The sequence below is a fragment of the Camelus bactrianus genome, chromosome 9 (assembly GCF_048773025.1).
Source record: "Camelus bactrianus isolate YW-2024 breed Bactrian camel chromosome 9, ASM4877302v1, whole genome shotgun sequence".
Lineage (NCBI taxonomy): Eukaryota > Metazoa > Chordata > Mammalia > Artiodactyla > Camelidae > Camelus > Camelus bactrianus.
In genome coordinates, this window is record NC_133547.1 from 15,363,205 (window position 1) to 15,382,843 (window position 19,639).

At 50.0% G+C, this 19,639-nt stretch overlaps 1 protein-coding gene across 5 annotated transcripts; it reads right to left on the bottom strand.

Moving 5' to 3' along the window:
• Positions 1–7,795: 7,795 nt before the first annotated feature.
• On the bottom strand, positions 7,796–19,430 carry FXYD5 (FXYD domain containing ion transport regulator 5). 5 transcript variants are annotated; one of them, XM_074369808.1, is made up of 11 exons: positions 19,299–19,430; positions 18,725–18,835; positions 18,574–18,634; positions 16,742–16,822; positions 15,933–15,989; positions 14,537–14,638; positions 12,031–12,099; positions 10,956–10,985; positions 10,801–10,875; positions 8,085–8,130; positions 7,796–7,981 (listed from the first exon to the last, which is right to left on the bottom strand). In XM_074369808.1, the coding sequence occupies exons 3-11, from the start codon at positions 18,632–18,634 to the stop codon at positions 7,924–7,926; spliced, it is 579 nt and encodes a 192-aa protein (XP_074225909.1). In that variant the 5' UTR covers positions 18,725–18,835; positions 19,299–19,430; the 3' UTR covers positions 7,796–7,923. The 5 variants fall into 5 exon arrangements, with proteins under 5 accessions (XP_074225909.1, XP_074225910.1, XP_074225907.1 ...); XM_074369809.1 differs by having other exon boundaries at positions 7,796–8,022; positions 19,358–19,402; XM_074369806.1 differs by having other exon boundaries at positions 19,358–19,401.
• Positions 19,431–19,639: the final 209 nt, after the last annotated feature.

The window sequence follows — 19,639 nt, forward strand, 5'->3', positions numbered from 1 at the left end:
GCCCTCAGGTCTCAGCCAGGTGTGCCCTCCCCAGACTGACCACCCCAACCGAACGACCCGCAGCCCCTTCCCACTCACACTGCCCTGCTTTACTTCCTTTCTTGGAAACTTTCATGCTTGTGAGCCTGTCGCAGTCCCAGCTGCCACCCCAGTTCCCAGCACAAAGCCTGGCACAGAGTAGGTGCTCTGAGGGCTCCAGATCTAGCAGCTTGGAGCCCCTCAGTGCCAGGGATCTAACCCCACTGTGCTCCCTGCTGTTCTACCCAGTGTGATGGTGCCCTCTCTGTGCCTCAGTTGCCTCCTCTGTAAAATGGGCACAGCAACAGACACGACCTCTGAGAACAAGCAGCCTGGCTCACAGTAGATGCCCCCTAAGGCCAGCCTCTGTATTGTTATTATTACCATCCCAGGCTTGTTGTGAATTCTATGGGAGGGAACTGGGCATGGATTCCAGCCGCACTGGGGCTTCCTGGCTTTGTGACCCTGTTCAAGTGATCTCCCCACACTGGGGCTATTTCTTTCTCAGTAAAAATGGGGCTCCCTGCAGCACCGCCATGCTCCTGCATTCCCCGCCACACACACACACACACACAAACACACACACACACACACACACACACACACAGCTGTGGTATAGGCTTAATGAGCTCACGCAGATAAAAGTATAGCACTCCCGGCAACAAATGGAAAGTGATTTATGATGTAATTTGTTCTGCCAACTATAATCTTGAGAAGGGTTTCTTGGCAGGACAGGTGACTTCACCAATGATCTTCAATCTTCCTCCTACTCTTACCTCAGCTTTCAAGGGCCAGCAAAGGGCCAGCTGTTCCCTGCATGTAGGGAGGATGGAGGCAGCAGGTATCAGCCTCATGGTGCTCCCTGCCCTGCCCAGGTGGGGGCAGCTGGATGGAAAGGGCCCCCACTTATTGCCAAGGGAATTGGGGGTGGGGTTGGGGAGAGCAGGAAGTTCCCTGGCCTCCAGGATCTCCCTCTCTCTCTCTCAGTCTCAGTCTTAGAGCTCAATGGTCTTAACCCTTAGTTCCCTGGGGGATGGGAGACAGGGACCTGGGAAGGCCAGGTGGTTTTGTTTTGTTTTGTTTTAAGACTTTGGTCTTAAAACTGGTAGAGCGTGCAACAAAAATATGAAGCCTGATACAGTGTTCTTACTTTGGAAAAACATTTGCAAAGGAGGATGTGGGAAACAAAATAAAACTCTTAAACGAAAAAGCATTGCTATCTGATTTTAAAATAAACTAAAGAACTGAACAGACACCTCACCAAAGAAGATATACAGATGGCAAATAAGTGCATGAAAAGATGCTCCACATCACACGTCATTAGGGAAATGCAAATTAAAACAACAGGGAGATACCACTGCACAGCCCTTAGAATGGCCAAAATCCAAAACACTGGCATCACCAAATGCTGGCAAGGAAACTGAGCCATAGGAACTCTCATTCACTGCTGATGGAAATGCAAAATGGACCAGCCAGGTTGGAAGAGAGTTTGTCAGTTTCTTTCAAAGCTAAACATACTCTTACTACATGATCCAGCAAATGCAAATGCACTCCTTGGTATTTCCCCCAAGGAGCTGAAAACTTATGTCCACGCAAAATCCTGCACACAATGTTTATAGCACCTTTATTCATAATTGCCAAGACCTGGAAGCAACCAAGACATCCTTCAGAAGGTGAATGAATTAACAAACTGTGATACATGCAGACAATGGAATATTAAGCAGCACTAAAAGGAAATGAGCTATCAAGCTGATGCAGGATAACGGATGTGGGGCGTGAGGAGGGCCAAGTCCCAGGTCTTGGTTGAGCCCCTGGGACGTGCCCCGCCAAGAGTGGATCCTTGGCTTCATGCAGTAAAGAATTCAAACGCGAGCCACTGTTGAGTAAAGGTTGATTTATTTAGAGAGATACACACTGCATACAGTGTAAGGCAAGAGAAAGGCAAGGAAAGAGGTGTGGGAATTGGGTGCTCAGGTTAAAGTAAAAGTGGGTACACACTCCATAGACAGAGTGTGGGCCGTCTCCAAAGAGGAGGGAGTGAAAAATGTTGGCATGGTGTTGTCAGCTTATATGGTCTCAGTAGCTTCACATGCCTACAGGTGGGACCATTCCAACTGCCCTGGGGAAGGGGCTGGGATTCCCAGAAATTGGGCCACTGCTCATTCTTTGGCCTTTTGTGGTTAGCCTTGGGGTTGTCATGGCGCCTGCAGGCATGTTATTTATCATGCTGTTACAATGAGAATGTAATGAAGCTCAAGGTCTCCTTGAAGTCAAACCTCCCAACTTAATCCTCAAGGCCAACTGGGAGTTGAATCTTCCACCATTCTGGTGTTAAACTGCTGTCATTCCTTGAGTGGCTGTGCCCTGCCTCCTCCCATCCTGTCTCAAAGCCATGAAATACAGGCAAGAAACTTAAACGCATATTTCTCAGTGAAAGAAGCCAATCTGAAAAGCTACATGCTGTATGATTCCAACCATATGATGTTTGGAAAAGGCAAACTGTGGAGACAGTAAAAAAAAAGATCAGTGGTTGCTAAGGGTGAGGGAAGGATGAATAGACAGAGTGCAGAGGATTTTTAGAGCAAGGAAACTATTTTGTACCGTACCACAATAATGGATACGTGTCACTATACATTTCTGCAAACCTACAGAATGTACAACACCAAGAGTGAATGGTAATGCAAACTACAGACTTTGGGTGATTACGATGTGTCACGTGTAGGTTCATCGATTGTAACAAATGGACCACTCTGGTGGGAGATATTAATAATGGGGAGGTTGTTCTTGTGTGGGGAGATGGAGTGTATGAGAACTCCTGTTTATTAACTTTAAAAAGTTTATTACTTAAAAAAAAAAACCATTGCTATCAACCACAGTGGCTTTCAAACTTTCTCAACTCTAAGAAAGTCACTTGCTTCATAACTCACAACAAAAGTTTCCCAGAACAACTCTTTCTGACAGCCTGAGACAAATGCTGATACTTTGAAGTTTCTCTTCTCTTCTACTTGATTTCATTTTTAAAAATGCCTGTCTTGACCTTCCAAACTGATCTTGTGAGCCACTAATGAGTCACTATCTATAGTTTGCAAAGCTCTAATTACACACACACACACAAAAGGATCATTTAACACCAGGAAAAAGTGGGAAAGTTGGACCCATAGACCATTCCTTTATACTGAATACATTTCACTTGATGAAAACATCATAGTTTGCTTTAAAAAAAAATCAGGCAGATGGAGGGTGTGCCATGGATACGCACAGAAAGGGAAAGCTAGCTCTGTGGGACTAATTTTATTAATTCATTCACTCATTCAACAAATCTGTGGTGGGTGAGGGGTTGTGGACCGCAGTGGTGGACTGGAGCTGGCTCTTACAAGCTGGCAAGAGTCGATTGTTAGTTTTTTTTGAACTTTGGTTGAAATCACATTGGTGGATTTGAGACAAGAGGGAATGGGGCAGGGCACAGCCAATCAAGGAATGACAGCAACCAAAATGGTGGAAGATGCACCTGCTAGTTGGCCTTAAGGATTAATAGGTTTAACTTCTAGTAGACCTTGAGCTTCATTATATACTCATTGTAACAGCGTGATCAAATACATGCCCGCAGGCACCATGACAGCCCCAAGGCTAACCGCAAAAGGCCAAAGGATGGGCGGTGGCCCAATCCCTGGGAATCCCAGCCCCTTCCCCAGGGCAGTTGGATTGATCCCACCTGTAGGCGTGTGAAGCTGCTGAGACCATAAAAAGTGACACCACCACGCCTAGTGGCCCTTGGCACTCTCTCTCCCCTTTGGAGACAGCCCGCACTCTGTCTATGGAGGGTGTACCCACTTTTACTTTAACCTGAGCACCCAATTCCCACACCTCTTTCCTTGTCTTTCTCTTGCCTTATACTCTGTGCAGTATGTACCTCTCTAAATAAATCTACCTTTACTCAACAGTGGCTCGCGCTTGAATTCTTTCCTGCGTGAAGCCAAGGACCCGCACTTGGCGGGGCACGTCCCAGAGGCTCAACCAAGACCTGGGACTTGGCCCTCCTCACGCCCCACATCCGTTTTCCGTTGAAATTGGCAATGGTGGGAGATTTACACCGTGGAAATTAGCAAATGCTATCAATCAGCTTTCACACCCCCTCCCCTCCAACTTTGGAAGATCTCTTCTGTCTTCCTAATGAAATACGAGGGCTTCTAATTGGCAGCACTGAATCCTATCAGGGGCATTTGCAGGATACAGTATTAACTTTTTCATCTCTACCCCGTGGGAAGATGGCACCGGCTACACCCAGAGCCAGCTCCCCAGTTATGCACACACAGTGGGTCGGCCCGTCCCTGGTTCTGCCCTGGAGGGTGTCAGGCGTTCTCCTGAGCTGGTGACTCTTCAAGTCCAGGCTGTGCTCCAGGCGGGGCACGTGAGATATTTTTAGGCCCCAAACAATGTTAACTCATATTGAATTGCATCGCGATAGAGTAAATCCCTTTTTGATGTCTTTTAATCCATCAAATGATATGAGCGAGGAAGACTCCAAGTGGTAAAGACTTAACCTTATCCATAGAGAGGGCTAGTTAGCTTTTGTACTCAGCTCCTGAGAGGTGATCTCTAAGACCCCGGAATCTCTTGCCTGAAAAGACTGTTTACCTGGTGACCTTGGACCAGCCCAGACAGTTTCTGACAATGGGATTGATGGTGGGGCTTTGGGTCACAGGTATCAGCCTAACCTCCAGAGGTGAGCTGGATGCTAAGGTGACCACATGGGTGATCAGTCATGCCTTGGTGACTGCACTCCAATAAAAACTCTGGACACCAGCGTTTGTGGGAGCTGCCCTGGTTGGCAGTTCTCTGTGTGTATGGTTACACCTCATCGCCTGAAGTTAGCACCATCCACAGCTCCACTGGGAGAGGACAACTGGAGGCTTCGTGCCTGAGCTCTCCTGGACTCACGGAGCCCCATGTGTCTCCTCCCTTGGCTCGTTCTATTCTGGTTCCTTTCACTGCAATAAGACATAACTGTGAGTATAATGGCTTTCCGTGAGTTCTGTGAGTCCTTCTGGTGAATTATTGAACCCAAGGGTGGACCTAGGGACACTTAAATTTGCAGTTGGTGCCAGAAGCGGGAGTGGCCTTGGGCCTCCCAAACTCTGCAGTGTCTTTGGGCAGCAAGAGAACAATCACACCCCTGACACCAGATGGTCTCCTCCATCAGAGCAGACTCTGGCCTCTGGCTCGGAGCCTGCAGCCAGCAACTCAGTGTCCAACTAGAACGCAGTGTCGGGCCAGCTGACGTCCTTCAAAGTCCAATGACCCCCATTTCTGGGCTCTCAGATGTCTGCCTGTGATCCCTCAACAGATACAGTACATTCTTTACTGGGCGAGTTTGCCCTAACAAACTGATAGCCCTAGGTAATGCCTAATCTCACAGTAGCTCAGGCTGGCTTGTTGCGCCCACCTTATCAGTCATCAACCCCACCGCCCTTCACGGACCCTAAACCTCTTACCTCACCTACAGCCAATCAGAGACTAGTGCACAAGCCGATCAGTCCCCCTGGGATCCGACCTTACAAAAGACCCCAATAACCGGCCCTTGGTGCTCACGCAGGCACCCCTCGCCTGTGTGGCCCACTGTGGTCTGTGGCAGTGAACTCCTAATAAACTCCTTTTCTATTCTCATACTTTATCTCTGGCAAATTCTTTTACCAACCCTCATGTCACCATGTCACCAACTAGCCCATCACCGCCACCGTTGTGTCCCACAACACACAATACATCTTTTTCCTTTTTTGCCTTCATTGGATATTTATCTTCATGGCTGCCCCCTATTTATATCAAGCAGTACTAGTTTTCCATATATGATCGCACTTTTAAATGTATTTAAGTTAAAAAGGGAGTTGATTTTTTTTTAAGTGAATAATAGTACAGGCAGGGTGAGAATGTGGCAGAAATTGCAAAGAGGGTGTGGGATGATTGACGTTTGGGAAATACGGTCCTAGAGACCCTTCCACGTATTGTGAGGCCACCCAGCCAGGGGGTGAATGTGGCTGCCAGCATTTCCTGTTCTGAGAAGGAAAATTAGTGTTTTCCCTTTCCCCAGTGCTTTTCAATAGTTTTAAAAAGCCACCTGCAGTATGAAATACATCATCATTATGTATATCATTAGGTTGTGCCATATGAAATTGTTATGCTTATCGGTCAAAAAAAATTGAATAGTGACAATTTCATATGATTGAATTTAATAGATATAACACATCACACATGAATATGCACATGTATGTGTATGTGTACATATATAACATAGGCTATATTTATGAATAATACTCCCTCCTGATTGGTTAGGCCTCTGTTCTGATTAGTAGGTGGTGGGTGTCAATCAAAAATTACTTTTAGGTGGGGGAGGGTAGAGCTCAGTGGTAGAGTGCTCGCTTAGCGTACACAAGGTCCTGAGTTCAATCCCCAGTACCTCCATTAAAAAAATAAATAAATAAACCTAATTACCCCTCTTCCCCCAAAAATACTGTTAGCATCCCCTTATATGTGTCATGTATGATATATATCACATATATAATATGTATATATTACATACATGTGTACACATATGTCACATATAGACATAAACAATATATATCGCATGCAATATATGTGCTTGCTTTCACTGAATTCATCTTTACGGCTGTCTTCTATTTATACGAAGCAATAATGGTTTTCCGCATATCGTTGTGCCTTTTAAAATATATTTATTTAAGTTAAAAGGGGAGTCCTCTTAAAAAGTGAAAAATAATACAGGTGGGATGAAAATGTGGCAAAAAGTGAGAATATATGTACATATAAAGTCATATTATTTGTGATTTATTTTGATATTTTCTTTTCTACTTTATTACTACTTATTTTTGCTTTCTTTTGAAATGCTACTTACAGCCCACTAAACTGATTTTGCAACCCATGAACAGGCTGTGACCTCAAGTTTGTGAAACACTGTTATGTAACCCCCTTGAACAGAACCTTGTGTCTGCTTTGGTGTGATGACCCTTGAACCTGGGTAGAGCCCCTGCCCCAGGCCCGGCCCTTCAGAAGACTTGCTCCCACCTAATCTGGTTCACCCCCTCTCCAAGGGCTGCAGAACCCAGGGGCCTTTAGGAAGTGCCCACTGGAGCATGTGCTCCTTCTCCACCAGCCTCTGGTCCCCGGGACCCTGGAACTCCCTGCCCAAACTGCTCTGAGCCTACTGCGGGGCCTGCGGGGCCTGCGGGGCCTTCTTTGTGGACACACCCACAGACCAAGAAGGCAGCCCAGGGACGGTCAGTTGTGGGTAGAGGTGGGATGGAGCTTGGTGTGTGGGCTGGGGTATCCACATGCATGTGCTGGAGGGACCAGGAGTGGGGAATAAAGGGGGTCGCCGTGGGCCTGGGACCTCCATTGTGCCTTCCCAGTTATCAGTGCTCCCCCCCAGTGTCAGGGGAGAGCCGGCTTTGGACACCAGGCTCTGCACACGGGCCAGGCCAGGGGTCTCAATCCTCCGTAGGTGGAATCCTCTTAGTGAGAGCTTACCCTCTCACTGACCAGTCTTGCCCCACGCTCCCTCCCGCCTCACCCCGGGCTGGCTTCTTTCACTGAATCCCCACCTTGGCTGTTGAGTCTGTGATTCTCTCAGTTTACTTTCGGGGTCCCTCCCCAGCCCCTGCCACTTTCTTCCACTGGTAACACCCATCCCCACTCCCAGCCCCACCTCCGTGCACCGCCCTTCCCCCGCCCCACCCCACAACAGTCAGGAATGATCAGAGACCACGAGCAAAGAACACAGTGCTTTACTTCTTGTCTGAACAAGACGCATAACTTGCGGAGCAGTGCCCAGGGAGCCAGGCAGCTTTCAGGGAGAGCAGGGCTGGGAGAGTAGGGAGCTCGGCCACCAGCCCCAGCTCAGGCTCCATCCATGCCTTCCCTCTCGGGCTGGGCTTTACTGACTACTCTGTAGGTTCTACGAGGGGAAGGAGAGGGAGGGAGGACGGGCACAGTGAGCTGGTGGGGAGTCAGCCTCCGGGCGCCCATCCAGTCAACAGTCCCCATTCCGATGGACTCACCTGTCAGAATTCCGGCATAATCGGGGCAACTGCCTACACTTGCCACCTGCGGGCAAAGGAAATGGTTCAGTCTTGAGTTGGGACAATGTTGATTATCACGTGTGCTCTGGGTGCCTGAGGACAAGGCCCATCCACCCTTCCCCTCAGGAGGCTCCAGAGCCACTGTGAGCAAGTGACGAGAAGCCAGCAGGAGAGCTGGTGCAAGGGCCCCAGGGAGGAGTTCCCCCCACACACAGAGCAGCCCTCTGAAAACTCATCCTAGCTTGTATGTTACTCCTGTGTTCAGTAAATATTTACTGTGCACCTACTCTGTGCCAGACAGTGATCTAGGCACTGGGGACACAGCTGGGAACAAGAATGAATAAGATCCCTGCCTTAGTAGAGCTGACTTTCTAGTGGGGGAGACCCACAGTGAGAAAAAGAACTAAGTCAAGCGTACAGACGGTGATGAGTCAGATGGTGATGTGTGCTATGAAGAAAAACAAAACAAGGAAGGAGGCAGGGAGGCCCAGGAGCTGGGGGCATCCTCATGGAGATGACTAGAGGGGCCTCACTGAGGAGGTAATGTTAAGCAAAGACCTGAAGGAGGTGAGGGGGGATCCATGTGGGTACCTAGGGGAAGGGTGTTCTAGGCATAGGGAACAGCCACTGCAAAGACTCTGAGGCAAGAGTAGACAGATGGGTTTAAGGGATAGGGGGCTGGGCCAAAGCAAATGAGGGGGAATCTTAGAAAACAAAAGGGACTTTAGAAAACAGCCCTCTACCATCGCCTGGCCACCACCCTTGCCTCCCCCCTCCCTGGTCCTCCAACCTTGCCTCCTACTCTGCTCCTGCTCACACTGCCCCGGCCACCCTGGCCTCTTCCAGTGGTTATTGTGACATGCTCAGCTTATTCCTGCCTCCGGGGTCTTGCACTTATTGCTCCCTCTACCTCCTTTTATTTTTAAGGTTTCTTTTTCATTTGTTTGTTTGTTTGGGGGGGGGGTAATTAGGTTTATTTATCTGTTTGTTTATTTATTTATTTATTTTAATGGAGATACTAGGTATTGAACCCAGGACCTCATGCCTGCTAGGCATGCACTCTACCACTGAGCTATACTCCTTTCCCCCGCTTTTTTATTTTTAATTGAAGTATAATCGATTTACAATGGGGTACATCATAGTGATTCAGCTATACATACATATATATCTTCCTTTTCATATTCTTTTCCATTATAGGTTGTTAAAAGATATTGAATATAGTTCCCTGTGCTGTAGAGTAGGACCTTGTTTATCTATTCTACCTAGTTTTTTTTTTTTTTTTTTTTTCCCAACCATCTTTCTTATCATCAGAATCCATTCTGATTCTACCTCTTTAGAGGGAGCGCCTCTGCCCACCCCTCTCAGTCCTGTCATTCTGCTTTTTCCTCCTGGTGATGCTCTTTTTCTGAATCCACTCGGCTCACAAATGCATTTACCTGTTTGTTGTCCCCAAGGGTGGGGACCAGGGACCCCAGTGTCACAGCACAGGTTGGGCCCAAAGCCCGTGCTCACAAATGTGTGTCATTGGAACAATGAGTGGCCCCAGAGTGAACATTCAGGCTCTGCCCTCACACAGACCTGGGTCCAGACCTTCCCTGATTTTTATGTGCTGTGTGACCTTGGACAGACTTCTCAAATCTCTGAGCCTCACGTTTCCCACGGGGGAGAGAGTAGGGCCTGGCATGGAGTCAGGATCTATCAACACAAGTTGAACAACCGAGGCTACAGTGCTTGACCCCCCCCCCCCCCAAATTCAACCCAGATTAGGCCACATCAGCAATTTCTTGTTAAACCCATCAGTGTCCTGCCTCCCACCTTAAGGCAAAAAGATGTAGCTGTGCCCATTTTCCTGATGAGGGGAGTTGGACAAGAGAGGTCATAAAACTTGGCAAGGGTTATATAGCTTAACTTGCAAACTGGGAGCCCCTGTGTTTTACGTAATCTGTAGCCTTTAAAAAACTTTAAAAAGAATTAGTTTATCTGCTTGTTATCTTCCCTTTGTCCCCCATTCCCTGCAAGACACTGGGCCCTGGGAGGCTGACCTAAGAGGCTACAGCCCAAGGGCCCTTGAGTTCTACTCGAGTGTTGGCAGGGAGGCACTGCGGGAGACAGCAGGGCAGGAGGGGAGGGGAGGAGAGAGCCCTCCACTTGCTCCCTCCTGGCGGGTTTACCAGGAGGCAGAGGCTTGAAAACTCTCCCTGGAGGAGAGTGGCCCCCTCCTCCAGTTCCATCTCTCACCAGGCCCTGATACAGCCATTGCCCTCCCTCGCCCCTGTGGGCCGGGGCCATCACAGCTCTCTGCCCTTTCTAGCCCTGGGGAGCTGCACCATCCTGTTCCCTTGCCACCACCGTGTGGACAAGCCCAGGCTAGCCTACTGGAGGAGAAGACGACCAGGCCAAGAACTAAGGTGACCACAGGAACAGAGTTCCCTCCAGACCTGCAGCTGACCTGATGCATGAAGCCATCCAGCTGCGGCCAGAAGAACCACCCAGCTGAGCCCAAGCTGCAGAATTAAAAGTTCAGTAAATGGTTAGCATCTCAAGCCACTGAGTTCTGCGGTGGTTTATACAGATATGCCGCCTTTAAGACAACTTTGCCCGGAGGCCTTCAAAAGCCTTCCCCTGGGTCAGAGTGCCAGCCAAGGCCTCCTCCCTCCCAGTGCCAGAGCCCCTTCTGCCCAAGCCCGGTTCTCACTGGTGAGGATGACGATGCCTGTGATGAAGAGCACTGCTGCCACCAACAGTCCCCGTTTCCGGAGAGTGTACTCATCTGCAGAGAGAAATGGAGGAGTGTGGTGGGAGGGGCCTGAGCCCTCCCCACCCCCACCCAGCCTCCCATGGGTAACTTACCATAGGAGAAGGGGTCTTCCTCACTCGAACCTGGAAGGGGCAGAAGGGAGCAAAGTTGTGGGGAGTGAATCAGTGAATGGCAGAGTCAGTGAGGGGACACCTGGGTCTCAGCTTTGGTGCACTCACAGGGAAACCGAAGTCCTCAGGCGGCACACAACCTGGCTCCCGTCACTTCTAACCTCTTCTCCTCACTGGCTGTTTTCTGCACCCCACCCGTTCTGCTGCTGATGGTGTCAGACCCTTTCTCACCCCAGGGCCTTTGCACTGGCTGCTCCCGCTGCCTCAAGCACCCTTCCCCAGATAGCCACGTGGCTCCCCCTCAGCTCCTTCTCAGTGAGGTCTCCCCAACCTTTACAGAAAATACTCCCCAGTCACTCTCTCACCCTAACCTTGCTTTGTTCTTCTTGATAGCAACTTAAAGCCACCTGATATGTAGTTATTATGTTTCTTATTTACTCTCTCTCCCCATGAGAACATCTGCTCCAAGAGAGAAGAGATTTTTACCTGTCTTGTTCACTGCTGTACCCCTGGCACCTTAGAGCAGCACCCAGCACACAACAGGTGCTCAATGAATATTTTTTGAATGAATGAATGCTTTATGTGACCCGTAGGTATATCATTTCCTTCTGTTCACTGGGCTTGGCTGGACAGGAAGTGGAAGATAAGACCACAAGGGGAAGAATCGAGGTGCCCCTTCAAACAGAGCTCCCTGCTGATCCCAAACTGATCTCTGATGCATGACTAAGTTCCAGTTGAGATCAGAGAAGCACCCAGCTGAGCCCACACTAAACTCCCAAACTGCAGACTTGAGAGCTAAATAAATGGTTGTCATTTTAGGCCATAGGGTTCTGGGGTCATCTGCATGCAGCATTCACTTACACATTCGTTCATCTGTTTAGACATTTATTATGTGCCTACTCCGTGCCCACCCACAAGAATACCAGCCTCGAAGTCAGGTATTCACTTGACACCTGTCTACTGAGCAACTGTTCTGTGCCAGGCAGTATTTCAGGTGCTAAAAACACACAATGAAGAGCAAAGAGCCTGTGTCCAGTCTGGGAAGGGAGTTACTGACCAGTCGGCCTGAAGGCAGGGTCCCTTCTCATATCTTTGTTTGGGGGTCGTGTCTTGGCAGGCGTGGAGCCTTGAGTAGGATCGGCAGACAGAGTGTCCAGAAGATGGTGGAGGGCAGGAGTGAGCCACGGAGGAAAACAAGAGACATCATTGAACATCTGTGTCTGGGAGAAGACCCTCTCCCACACTGATACTCAGTGCGCAGGCTCAGTACCCCCACTCCCACCCCTGAACGCAGCCAGGAGAGGCAGGTACCAAAATATTGGAACAAGCCTGCACCCCCTGGTTAAGACCAGCAGCACCAACCTCCAAGGAACCCCTGGCCCCTATCCTAGGACCTCCTGGACCGCCCCAAGATCAGGAATAAAAGTAACAACTATTGGAGCCAGACAGGGGCCTCCAGGACCCCGGCCCAGTTACAAAGCCTGGAGACACTTGTTAGAAAACATATTGAATATCGCCTTTGCTCCCAGATCAAACATATCATAGAGTTCCTCTCTTTAAAAACATCAATATCCCCCAAGAAAAGACCTGCCCCTCTGGCACTGAGAAGTGTCCCCAGTGAGGTGGTCACCCCTGACCGATGCCCTGATGTGAAGTCAGCAGGCAGAGAGGCTGCTGCACACACCCCAAGCTCCCCAGGCCAGTCTCAGTGCCTAAATACAAACTGACAGCCAAGGATTATGAGATGTTCAAGAAAGCCTCCCCAGAGGAAGGTATAAGCAAAACCATCAGCAAGGACAAAGGAGAAACCGTAGGAAATGTAACCAACAGCCTCAGTGCTATGTGAGGCTCACATGCCCTGGTGCTGGGGAGTCTGGGCTCAAATTCTGGTTCTGCCACTTTGTGCTGTGTGGCTTCCGGCCAGCCGAGCAACCTCTCTGGGCCTCCATTCCCTTTCCTGTAAAACAGGGTACTGACAGCTCCTACCACATAGGGTTGTCAGCATTGACTGACTACCCAAAAGCTTCATGCACGGAGTAAACTCTCAGCACATGCTGGCCACTGTTGTTATTGTCGACTTGGCTCTAGCTCCTCCCTTCTTCTGGGAACAGCCCCCTACCTTTAGGGGAAATGCCCAGTCCAACTTGTTCTCCTATTGTAACCCAGCCACAAGGGGGAGCATGTGACCCAGTCTCACCCTTCTCCGGGGCCTTTCAAATTCCAAGTAGGGACTTTGAGTGGAAACTAAGTGAAGCCTGTGTGGAATTTCCATCGTGTATAACCAGGAATATGGAATAACACATAGAGGAACTCAGGTCAGCAAGGACTGGGAGTAAATGAATCCTGAAATGTGAAGATGTTTTCTCAACTGGGAAGTGTGGACACAGCTGCTACACTCTCACCCCTACTTTTGTATAAATTTAAAAATCTCCTTCCCCCAAGACACTTTATTTCCATGTGTAGTAAAATTGTTTTAGTAGACAGATTCTGTCAGAATGAGATGCCTTACTGCCATCACTGGAATACTGTAACAATTATAAAAATCTACGAGGGGAATGGCGTGGCCTTAGAGGTAGTGATCTTGTGCAGTGCCCAGTCTGAGCAACCGTGCATGCATCTCAGCCTGAGTGTGGCCTAAGCTATAGTACTTTTCAGTGAGGGCTGCCACCCACATACGGATCATCACAGAGGCATTAGAGGCTCCCTGTTGCCTTTATCTCCGCTTAGCCCCCGTACGTATGCCCCTGGTAATATAACTCACTCGTCCGGAAGGGAGCCACCTCTTCCCTGATTCTTGGTCTACTTGGTTCAGGCAGTCCAAGGATGGGGCACGAGACTCTGGCCTGACCAATCAGAGCAGTCTATTTCCCAGGCTCCCATTGGCCAGACAAGGGCACGTGACCCCAGCTGGGCCAATGAGAGTCAAGTCCAGGCCTTTGAGTTAGAGAAGCGCTCTACCGCTGAGTTTGTGACCTAAACTTGGAATTGTGGGACCACCTGTGTCACCGAGAGGGGAAATGCTGCTTGAAAATGAAGACAACAGAGCTGAGAGCGGGAGCAAGTCAGTCGTGATGACAGCGTTGGACTCTTTGACCCAGCTGTGCCTGAAATGGGTGCCTCAAACGTTAGACTGTGTACCGCCAATACATTTTTTTTCTTAAGTTGAGTTTTCTGTATTTTGCAAATGAAAGGCTCCAGCTCTAACATTAAGGTCTACACCAAGAAAACACCCACAGTCACGTTTTCCCTGACCAGCCCTGTGAAGACACCTGCTTAAAGAGGGTTCCTGAAGTCTATTAAGCTTGGAAAGGCTTCAAACGAGACACTCCCTCTTGGGCCGCCTGCTGCAAATAAGTTTTATTACGACTCGGAGAAGTCCCACCAGAAAGAAACGTGTTTAACTCAGAATTTCCCAAATACCTTTGACCGCAAACCGAAAAGAATTTTTTGAAAAATGTGTTAATTCCCCAAACGGGTGCCCTGAGAAACGTACTCGGGGAATGCTGACCTAGATAGAGAATTAAACACAATTCGAATGTTGCTGATCTCATCCCAGGCTGTACCTTGCGTGCTGCTCTTGTCCGTCCCCAGGCCTGTTGTTAGAAGCACATCCATTTCTGTCGGTTGCGGAGTCTGGGTCTGCATCTGGTCTGGTGTTGCTTCGACTCAGGTTAGAAGAGAAAGGAGGTGGGCGTGAGAAAGGAGCGAATCAGAGACCTGCAGCAAACAGCAAGGGGCCCTCTCCCCTCCTCGGGCTGGTGAAGAACACAGATGTCCAGGTACAAGTGTGGCTGTGAGGATGGGAGGGGGGACTCTCTCACACTCTGCTGATAGAAGAGTAAATCGGTCTTCCTTTGCCCCACAGTGTCGTGGGTCAACTTTAGAGCCAGGTTCCAGGACCCCCATCTCAGCTGTGTCACTGACTTGTAGTGACACCTTGGGTGACTTATTCTGAGCCTCCATTTCCTTATCTGTAAAGTGGGGATGATGGTCAATTCTACCTCAGAGGGTTTGTGAGCGGATTGAATGCGTGAATGTGGATGAAATATTTAGAACTGTGACTGGCACTTAATAAGCTACAAATACTCAAGGAGTAGGGGACAAAGTTGCTCCTTGTGGCACTGCGAGCAGCAGGATGAACTGGAATAGACCAAGATGCTTGTCAAGATGAGCGTGGCTTCATTAGCTGTGCTCAAGCACGTAGCAGAATACCACGTGGCAATGAAAAAGACCAACATCGGTGCTCCTGTAGAAATGTGGGAAGAGCTTCCAAATACATTATTGCATGGGGGGGAAAAGCAAGGTGCAGGACAGTCACAAAGACACCTCCCAGTTGGTATATTTTCTCCAGGTAATACACAGGTAATGCAGTATCTTTGGGGACCTCCTCCTAATTCAGTTCTAGCGGCGAAGACCTCTCAGAGAGGGAGGAGAGAATGAGAGTGGGGAGTGGATGAAGGGATTTCATCTTACCTGCAATAGTTTTTATTATTTCCAAGGAGAATGTGTTTATGTACCACTGTATCATTAAACATGAAATGGACAAAATTGGGGAACACTTTTTGAATTATGTTGCACTCCAAGAAAAACTTAAGAAATGATTTGAAAATTCAAAAAAGGAAAAAAAATTAAAGAAAACAAGCGAAACAATGAATGGGATTGGCATATGCAGTTTCTGGGCTGTCTGGAAAGCTCTGTTCCTTGACATGAGTGATGGTTACATGGGTTCAATTTAGAGTCATTTGTTAAGTTGTACATTTATGGTTTTTATACTTTTCTAAATGCATGTTATTTTTTTCACAATTTCATATGATTTTTTCAAGTGATTTTTAAAGTAAACCAGGGGACTCAGTGCTGGGGGACTGAGATGGGTAACCAAGGACTCAGAGTATCAGAGGAAGAGGGGGAACTGTGTCTATCCCAGGCCCACCTTCCCACCCTCTGTCCCTGCCCACTTACCATCAGTCTGCAGGGTTGAAATCGGAGGAGTGGGCTGAAGTTCAGGGTGGAATGTGCCTAGAGTTTGGAAATAGGAAGAGAAAAGAAAGAAGATTCAGAGAAGGCCCATGCATGGAGGTACAGGGTGTCTTCCATAGCAACTCAAATTTGATGTAATGGACATGAATTAATCCAGCCATTTACTAACTGCCTAAATGCGATGCCAGTACCTCTCCTGCCTCAGGCCCTCCCCTCCCACATATGTCCATTCCCCTATTCAGCATCCACCTGCCTTCAGTAAGAGCCCCCAGAACTTCCTTTGGGGAACCATCCTTCCCTGACTTTCGGTCCACTTCATTCACTGGGGCTGGCACCAGCCCTGTTGGACATGGAACAGGAGACCTAGGTCTGGCTAATCAGTTTCTGTGCCTATGGTCACAATAATCAGCTCATGGATGGGTTTGTGACCTGAGCCCAGTCAATGGCACTCAGTTTTGGGACATTTGCTGGATTGGGGAAGAGGAAATTCTCTTTCTTCTGGATTCTTAGCAGGTAGTTTAGAAGCCCCAGGTCTCTATGGGCCATCTTGTCCCCATAAGAGAAGAATCTGCCTGGGAATAAAGCCAACACAGAGAAAACAGAACCAGAAGACGGAAACAGATTCTTGATAGCATCATTTAAGCCTGGATGGAGCCAAGCATGAAGGTTTATCTCTGGAGTCTTCAGTTACACAAATTCCCAAAAATCCTGTTTGGTCCAAGCTTAAGATTTTTGTTGCTTTTGTTATTTATAGTGACCGGATCTTGACCAACCCATCCCTCTTTCCTCACCTGGGGCTGAAGTCAAGGCATGAAAGTTCTCAGAAGTTGGGTCTGCTTGAGGAATGGATGTGGCCTCTTGTAATGTCTGTCCTGGGAAATCAAGGATGTGAAGTCAGGGAGAAGCCTCTGGTCCCTCTTCCCTCACCAGTACCCCCACCCTGCCCTCCCTTCTGAAACTTTGGGAAGTAACTCAGGAAGTCCTGCCTGCTGGTGGGGCAGCAGACAGATGTTTGATTGATTAGCTTTGGTGGTATCAATCCAAGCTCCTGAAAGTGTTTTAAGAAATGCTAACATCCCACACTCTTCCTCCAGCCCCCTCGCCCTGCCCATCCTTGTGGGATGAGAGAGGCAGTTTAGCCTAGTGCGTCCAGGTACTAGAGTCAGCCAGGGCCCTGTTCTCAAATTCTGTTCCCAGTAACTTCCTTGCTGTGTGACCTGGAGCAAGTGAAGTCCCCTCTCTGAGCCTTGGTTGCCTCATCTGCCAAGTAATTGAATTTACTTCTCAGGACTGTAGAGAGGGTGAAATGAGATGGAGGGAGGAAGGCAGCCAGTGTTGGATACAGCCACTGCCCCTTCCTGGGCCCAGCCTCCATCCTCTCCCTCCTGGACCATCACACAGCCTCCTCCCTGGTTCTCCCTGCTCCCATCCTGGCCCTGCCGCCTGCTCCCTACACACAGCCAGAGGGAGCCTGTGAACCTGAGTCAGATCAGGGCCCTCCTGGCTCAGAGCCCTCCTCTGGCTGCCCTTCACTCCTGGTCAAAGCCAGAGTCCTCACTCAGCCCATAAGTACCCCTGCCACCTGGTCCCCTGTCACCTCTCTGACCTCTTGGCCTCTCCTCTCCCCCACATCTCCACCCCTTGTTCACCCCATCCCGGCCCTGGCTGTTGCTCACATTCTCCACACATACCTGCTTGGCTCGTCCCCTCCTCTCCTTCAAGTGTCTGCTCAAGTGTCACCTTCTGGTGAGGTCTTCCCTGATCAATCCTCATTACTCTCCTCTGTTTTTCTCCTTCCAGCATGCTATATAATTTACTGATGGATCATTTACTGCCTGTCTTTTCCAACTAGAACATGAGCTTCTGTTTCCCCAGTGCATAGAGGTAAGATCTGGCACATAGAGCTGCTCAGTGAATGCTTGTTGAATGACTGAATGACCGCATGAAAACCATTTTATCAAAGAGAAATGGGGCCGCTTCAGTGGAGAGTATGCTCTGGGTTCTAGGGTTGTAGCCCAGCCCCTCCACTCACTAGCCTCTGGCACAGGGCTCTTTCCTTCACTGAGCCTCAGTTTCCTCATCCATAAAATGGGCATGAGGACAGCATCATAGAGAAGGGTCAAAGCCAATACAAGCTCACACATGCAGCCCCCACCTTGTAGGAAGCAACAGCAAAGGCCCACCACAGGTACTGCCATCAGAAAACACTTCTGAGGCAAGGGTGAGACATTGACTCCTGGACTGGCCCCAGCTCACCTCCTTTCCCTAATGGTATATCACTTGGGGGTCTAGGGAGCTGCTTTGCTGGGAGCCCAGGGTTCCTGGCTGCCGAGTAGAAAATTAACACCCATCTCCCAGCCAAATCAAACTCAGTGAGTTCTTCTTGGAGGTGAAGTGGAGGCTGCCCAGCAGGATCGGCCTTGGCCAGACTCAATGGAAGCAGCCACCCAGGTCTGAGGTATCTAAAGAGGGTGTAACCTTGGCCTCCTCATCCGGCCACCACTTCCTGGTGCCGGCTCGGGAGGGGAGCATCCAAACTCACCAGCCGCCCACTCAACAGCACATGTACTCAAGGTGGGGCTGGGGGTTCTGGGGCAGGGTGGGGACAAGGACCAGGCCTTACCTCTGGTGAGGAGAATCAGACCACGGATGAGGAGGAGACACAGGCAACCGGTGGGCAACATCTGTGGGGAAGTCAGAGCTGGGGTCAGCGGTGATATCAATGAGGCAGCCCCCCCACCCCGCCCCCGGGAGCCTGCCGCCCCCTTCCTTACCCTGAGCAGGCACCTGCGGCTTCAAGGACCCCTGCCAGGGCTAACGGTGGGCTGCGGGGAGGGGGAGGGTCTCAGAAGTGGGGATTCTCAGCCACCGCTCCGTTTTTCCCTCTGCAGGCCCCAAAGAAAACAAGAAACATCAGACCAAACTGGGCTTCCAGTAGCAGCCACTGCACAGGGACAGTCCTGAGGCAGAGAAGCACTTACCCGGACCCGACTGAGCCTGCAGGGCATGGGGAGGGGTCTGGGGCACAGGAGTAGATCCGAGGGCCTCGTGCCTCCCTCTGGGGCTGTCCCCAGAGCAGAGAAGTCAGCAAGGAGGGGGAAAGAGGAAGAGTGAGTAATGTGCTCCTGACCTCAGAGGAAAAAGTGAGCTGGTTTTAGGGGCCTCCCTGCAGGGACAATAGAACAGGATGCTGGGCAGATCTAGGAGGGCTGAGAGGGATGGAGGAGGAGAGACTGAGGCAGGAGGAACAGAAGCAGTGCCGCACATGGTGGCACAGAGGAGCGGGCGGGAGAAGTGAGCATGAATGGGGGGCGGAGAGGTAAGGAGAAGATCCGGTCTTCGACCCACCTGAGCCGGGCCCCTGGGCAGAGGGGAGCGGATGGAGGAGGATCGGAGGAGAGACTTACGTCAGAGCTGGGGGTCCCGAGCCGGCAGCCTGTTGCGGAGAGGGCAGCGGCGCTAGCTGCGTCCAGGCGGAGGGTGTGGCCAGGGGAGCGCTGGCGGGCGGGGACCGAGACGGGCTCAGTCATTTCCTCTTGGGTTTCCTGGCTTCAGAGCCCGGGGTGGGAGCAGGAGGGGGAGACGCTGAGGGTGATGGGGGGCAGGGGTGAGAGGCAGGGCAGAGGCCTCCACCCACCCGGCCTGGGGGAGGGTGGGGGTGGGGAAACAGGGCAGGCAGGTCTGGACTG

Coding starts and splice junctions, on each gene's coding strand:
- FXYD5 (XM_074369808.1), bottom strand. CDS start 18,634: ATGTTGCCCACCGGTTGCCTGTGTCTCCTCCTCATCCGTGGTCTGATT. Junction 15,990..16,741: donor TGCCTTGACTTCAGCCCCAG/GTGAGGAAAGAG, acceptor TCCAAACTCTAG/GCACATTCCACCCTGAACTT. Junction 8,131..10,800: donor AGGCATCGTCATCCTCACCA/GTGAGAACCGGG, acceptor CTTTGCCCGCAG/GTGGCAAGTGTAGGCAGTTG.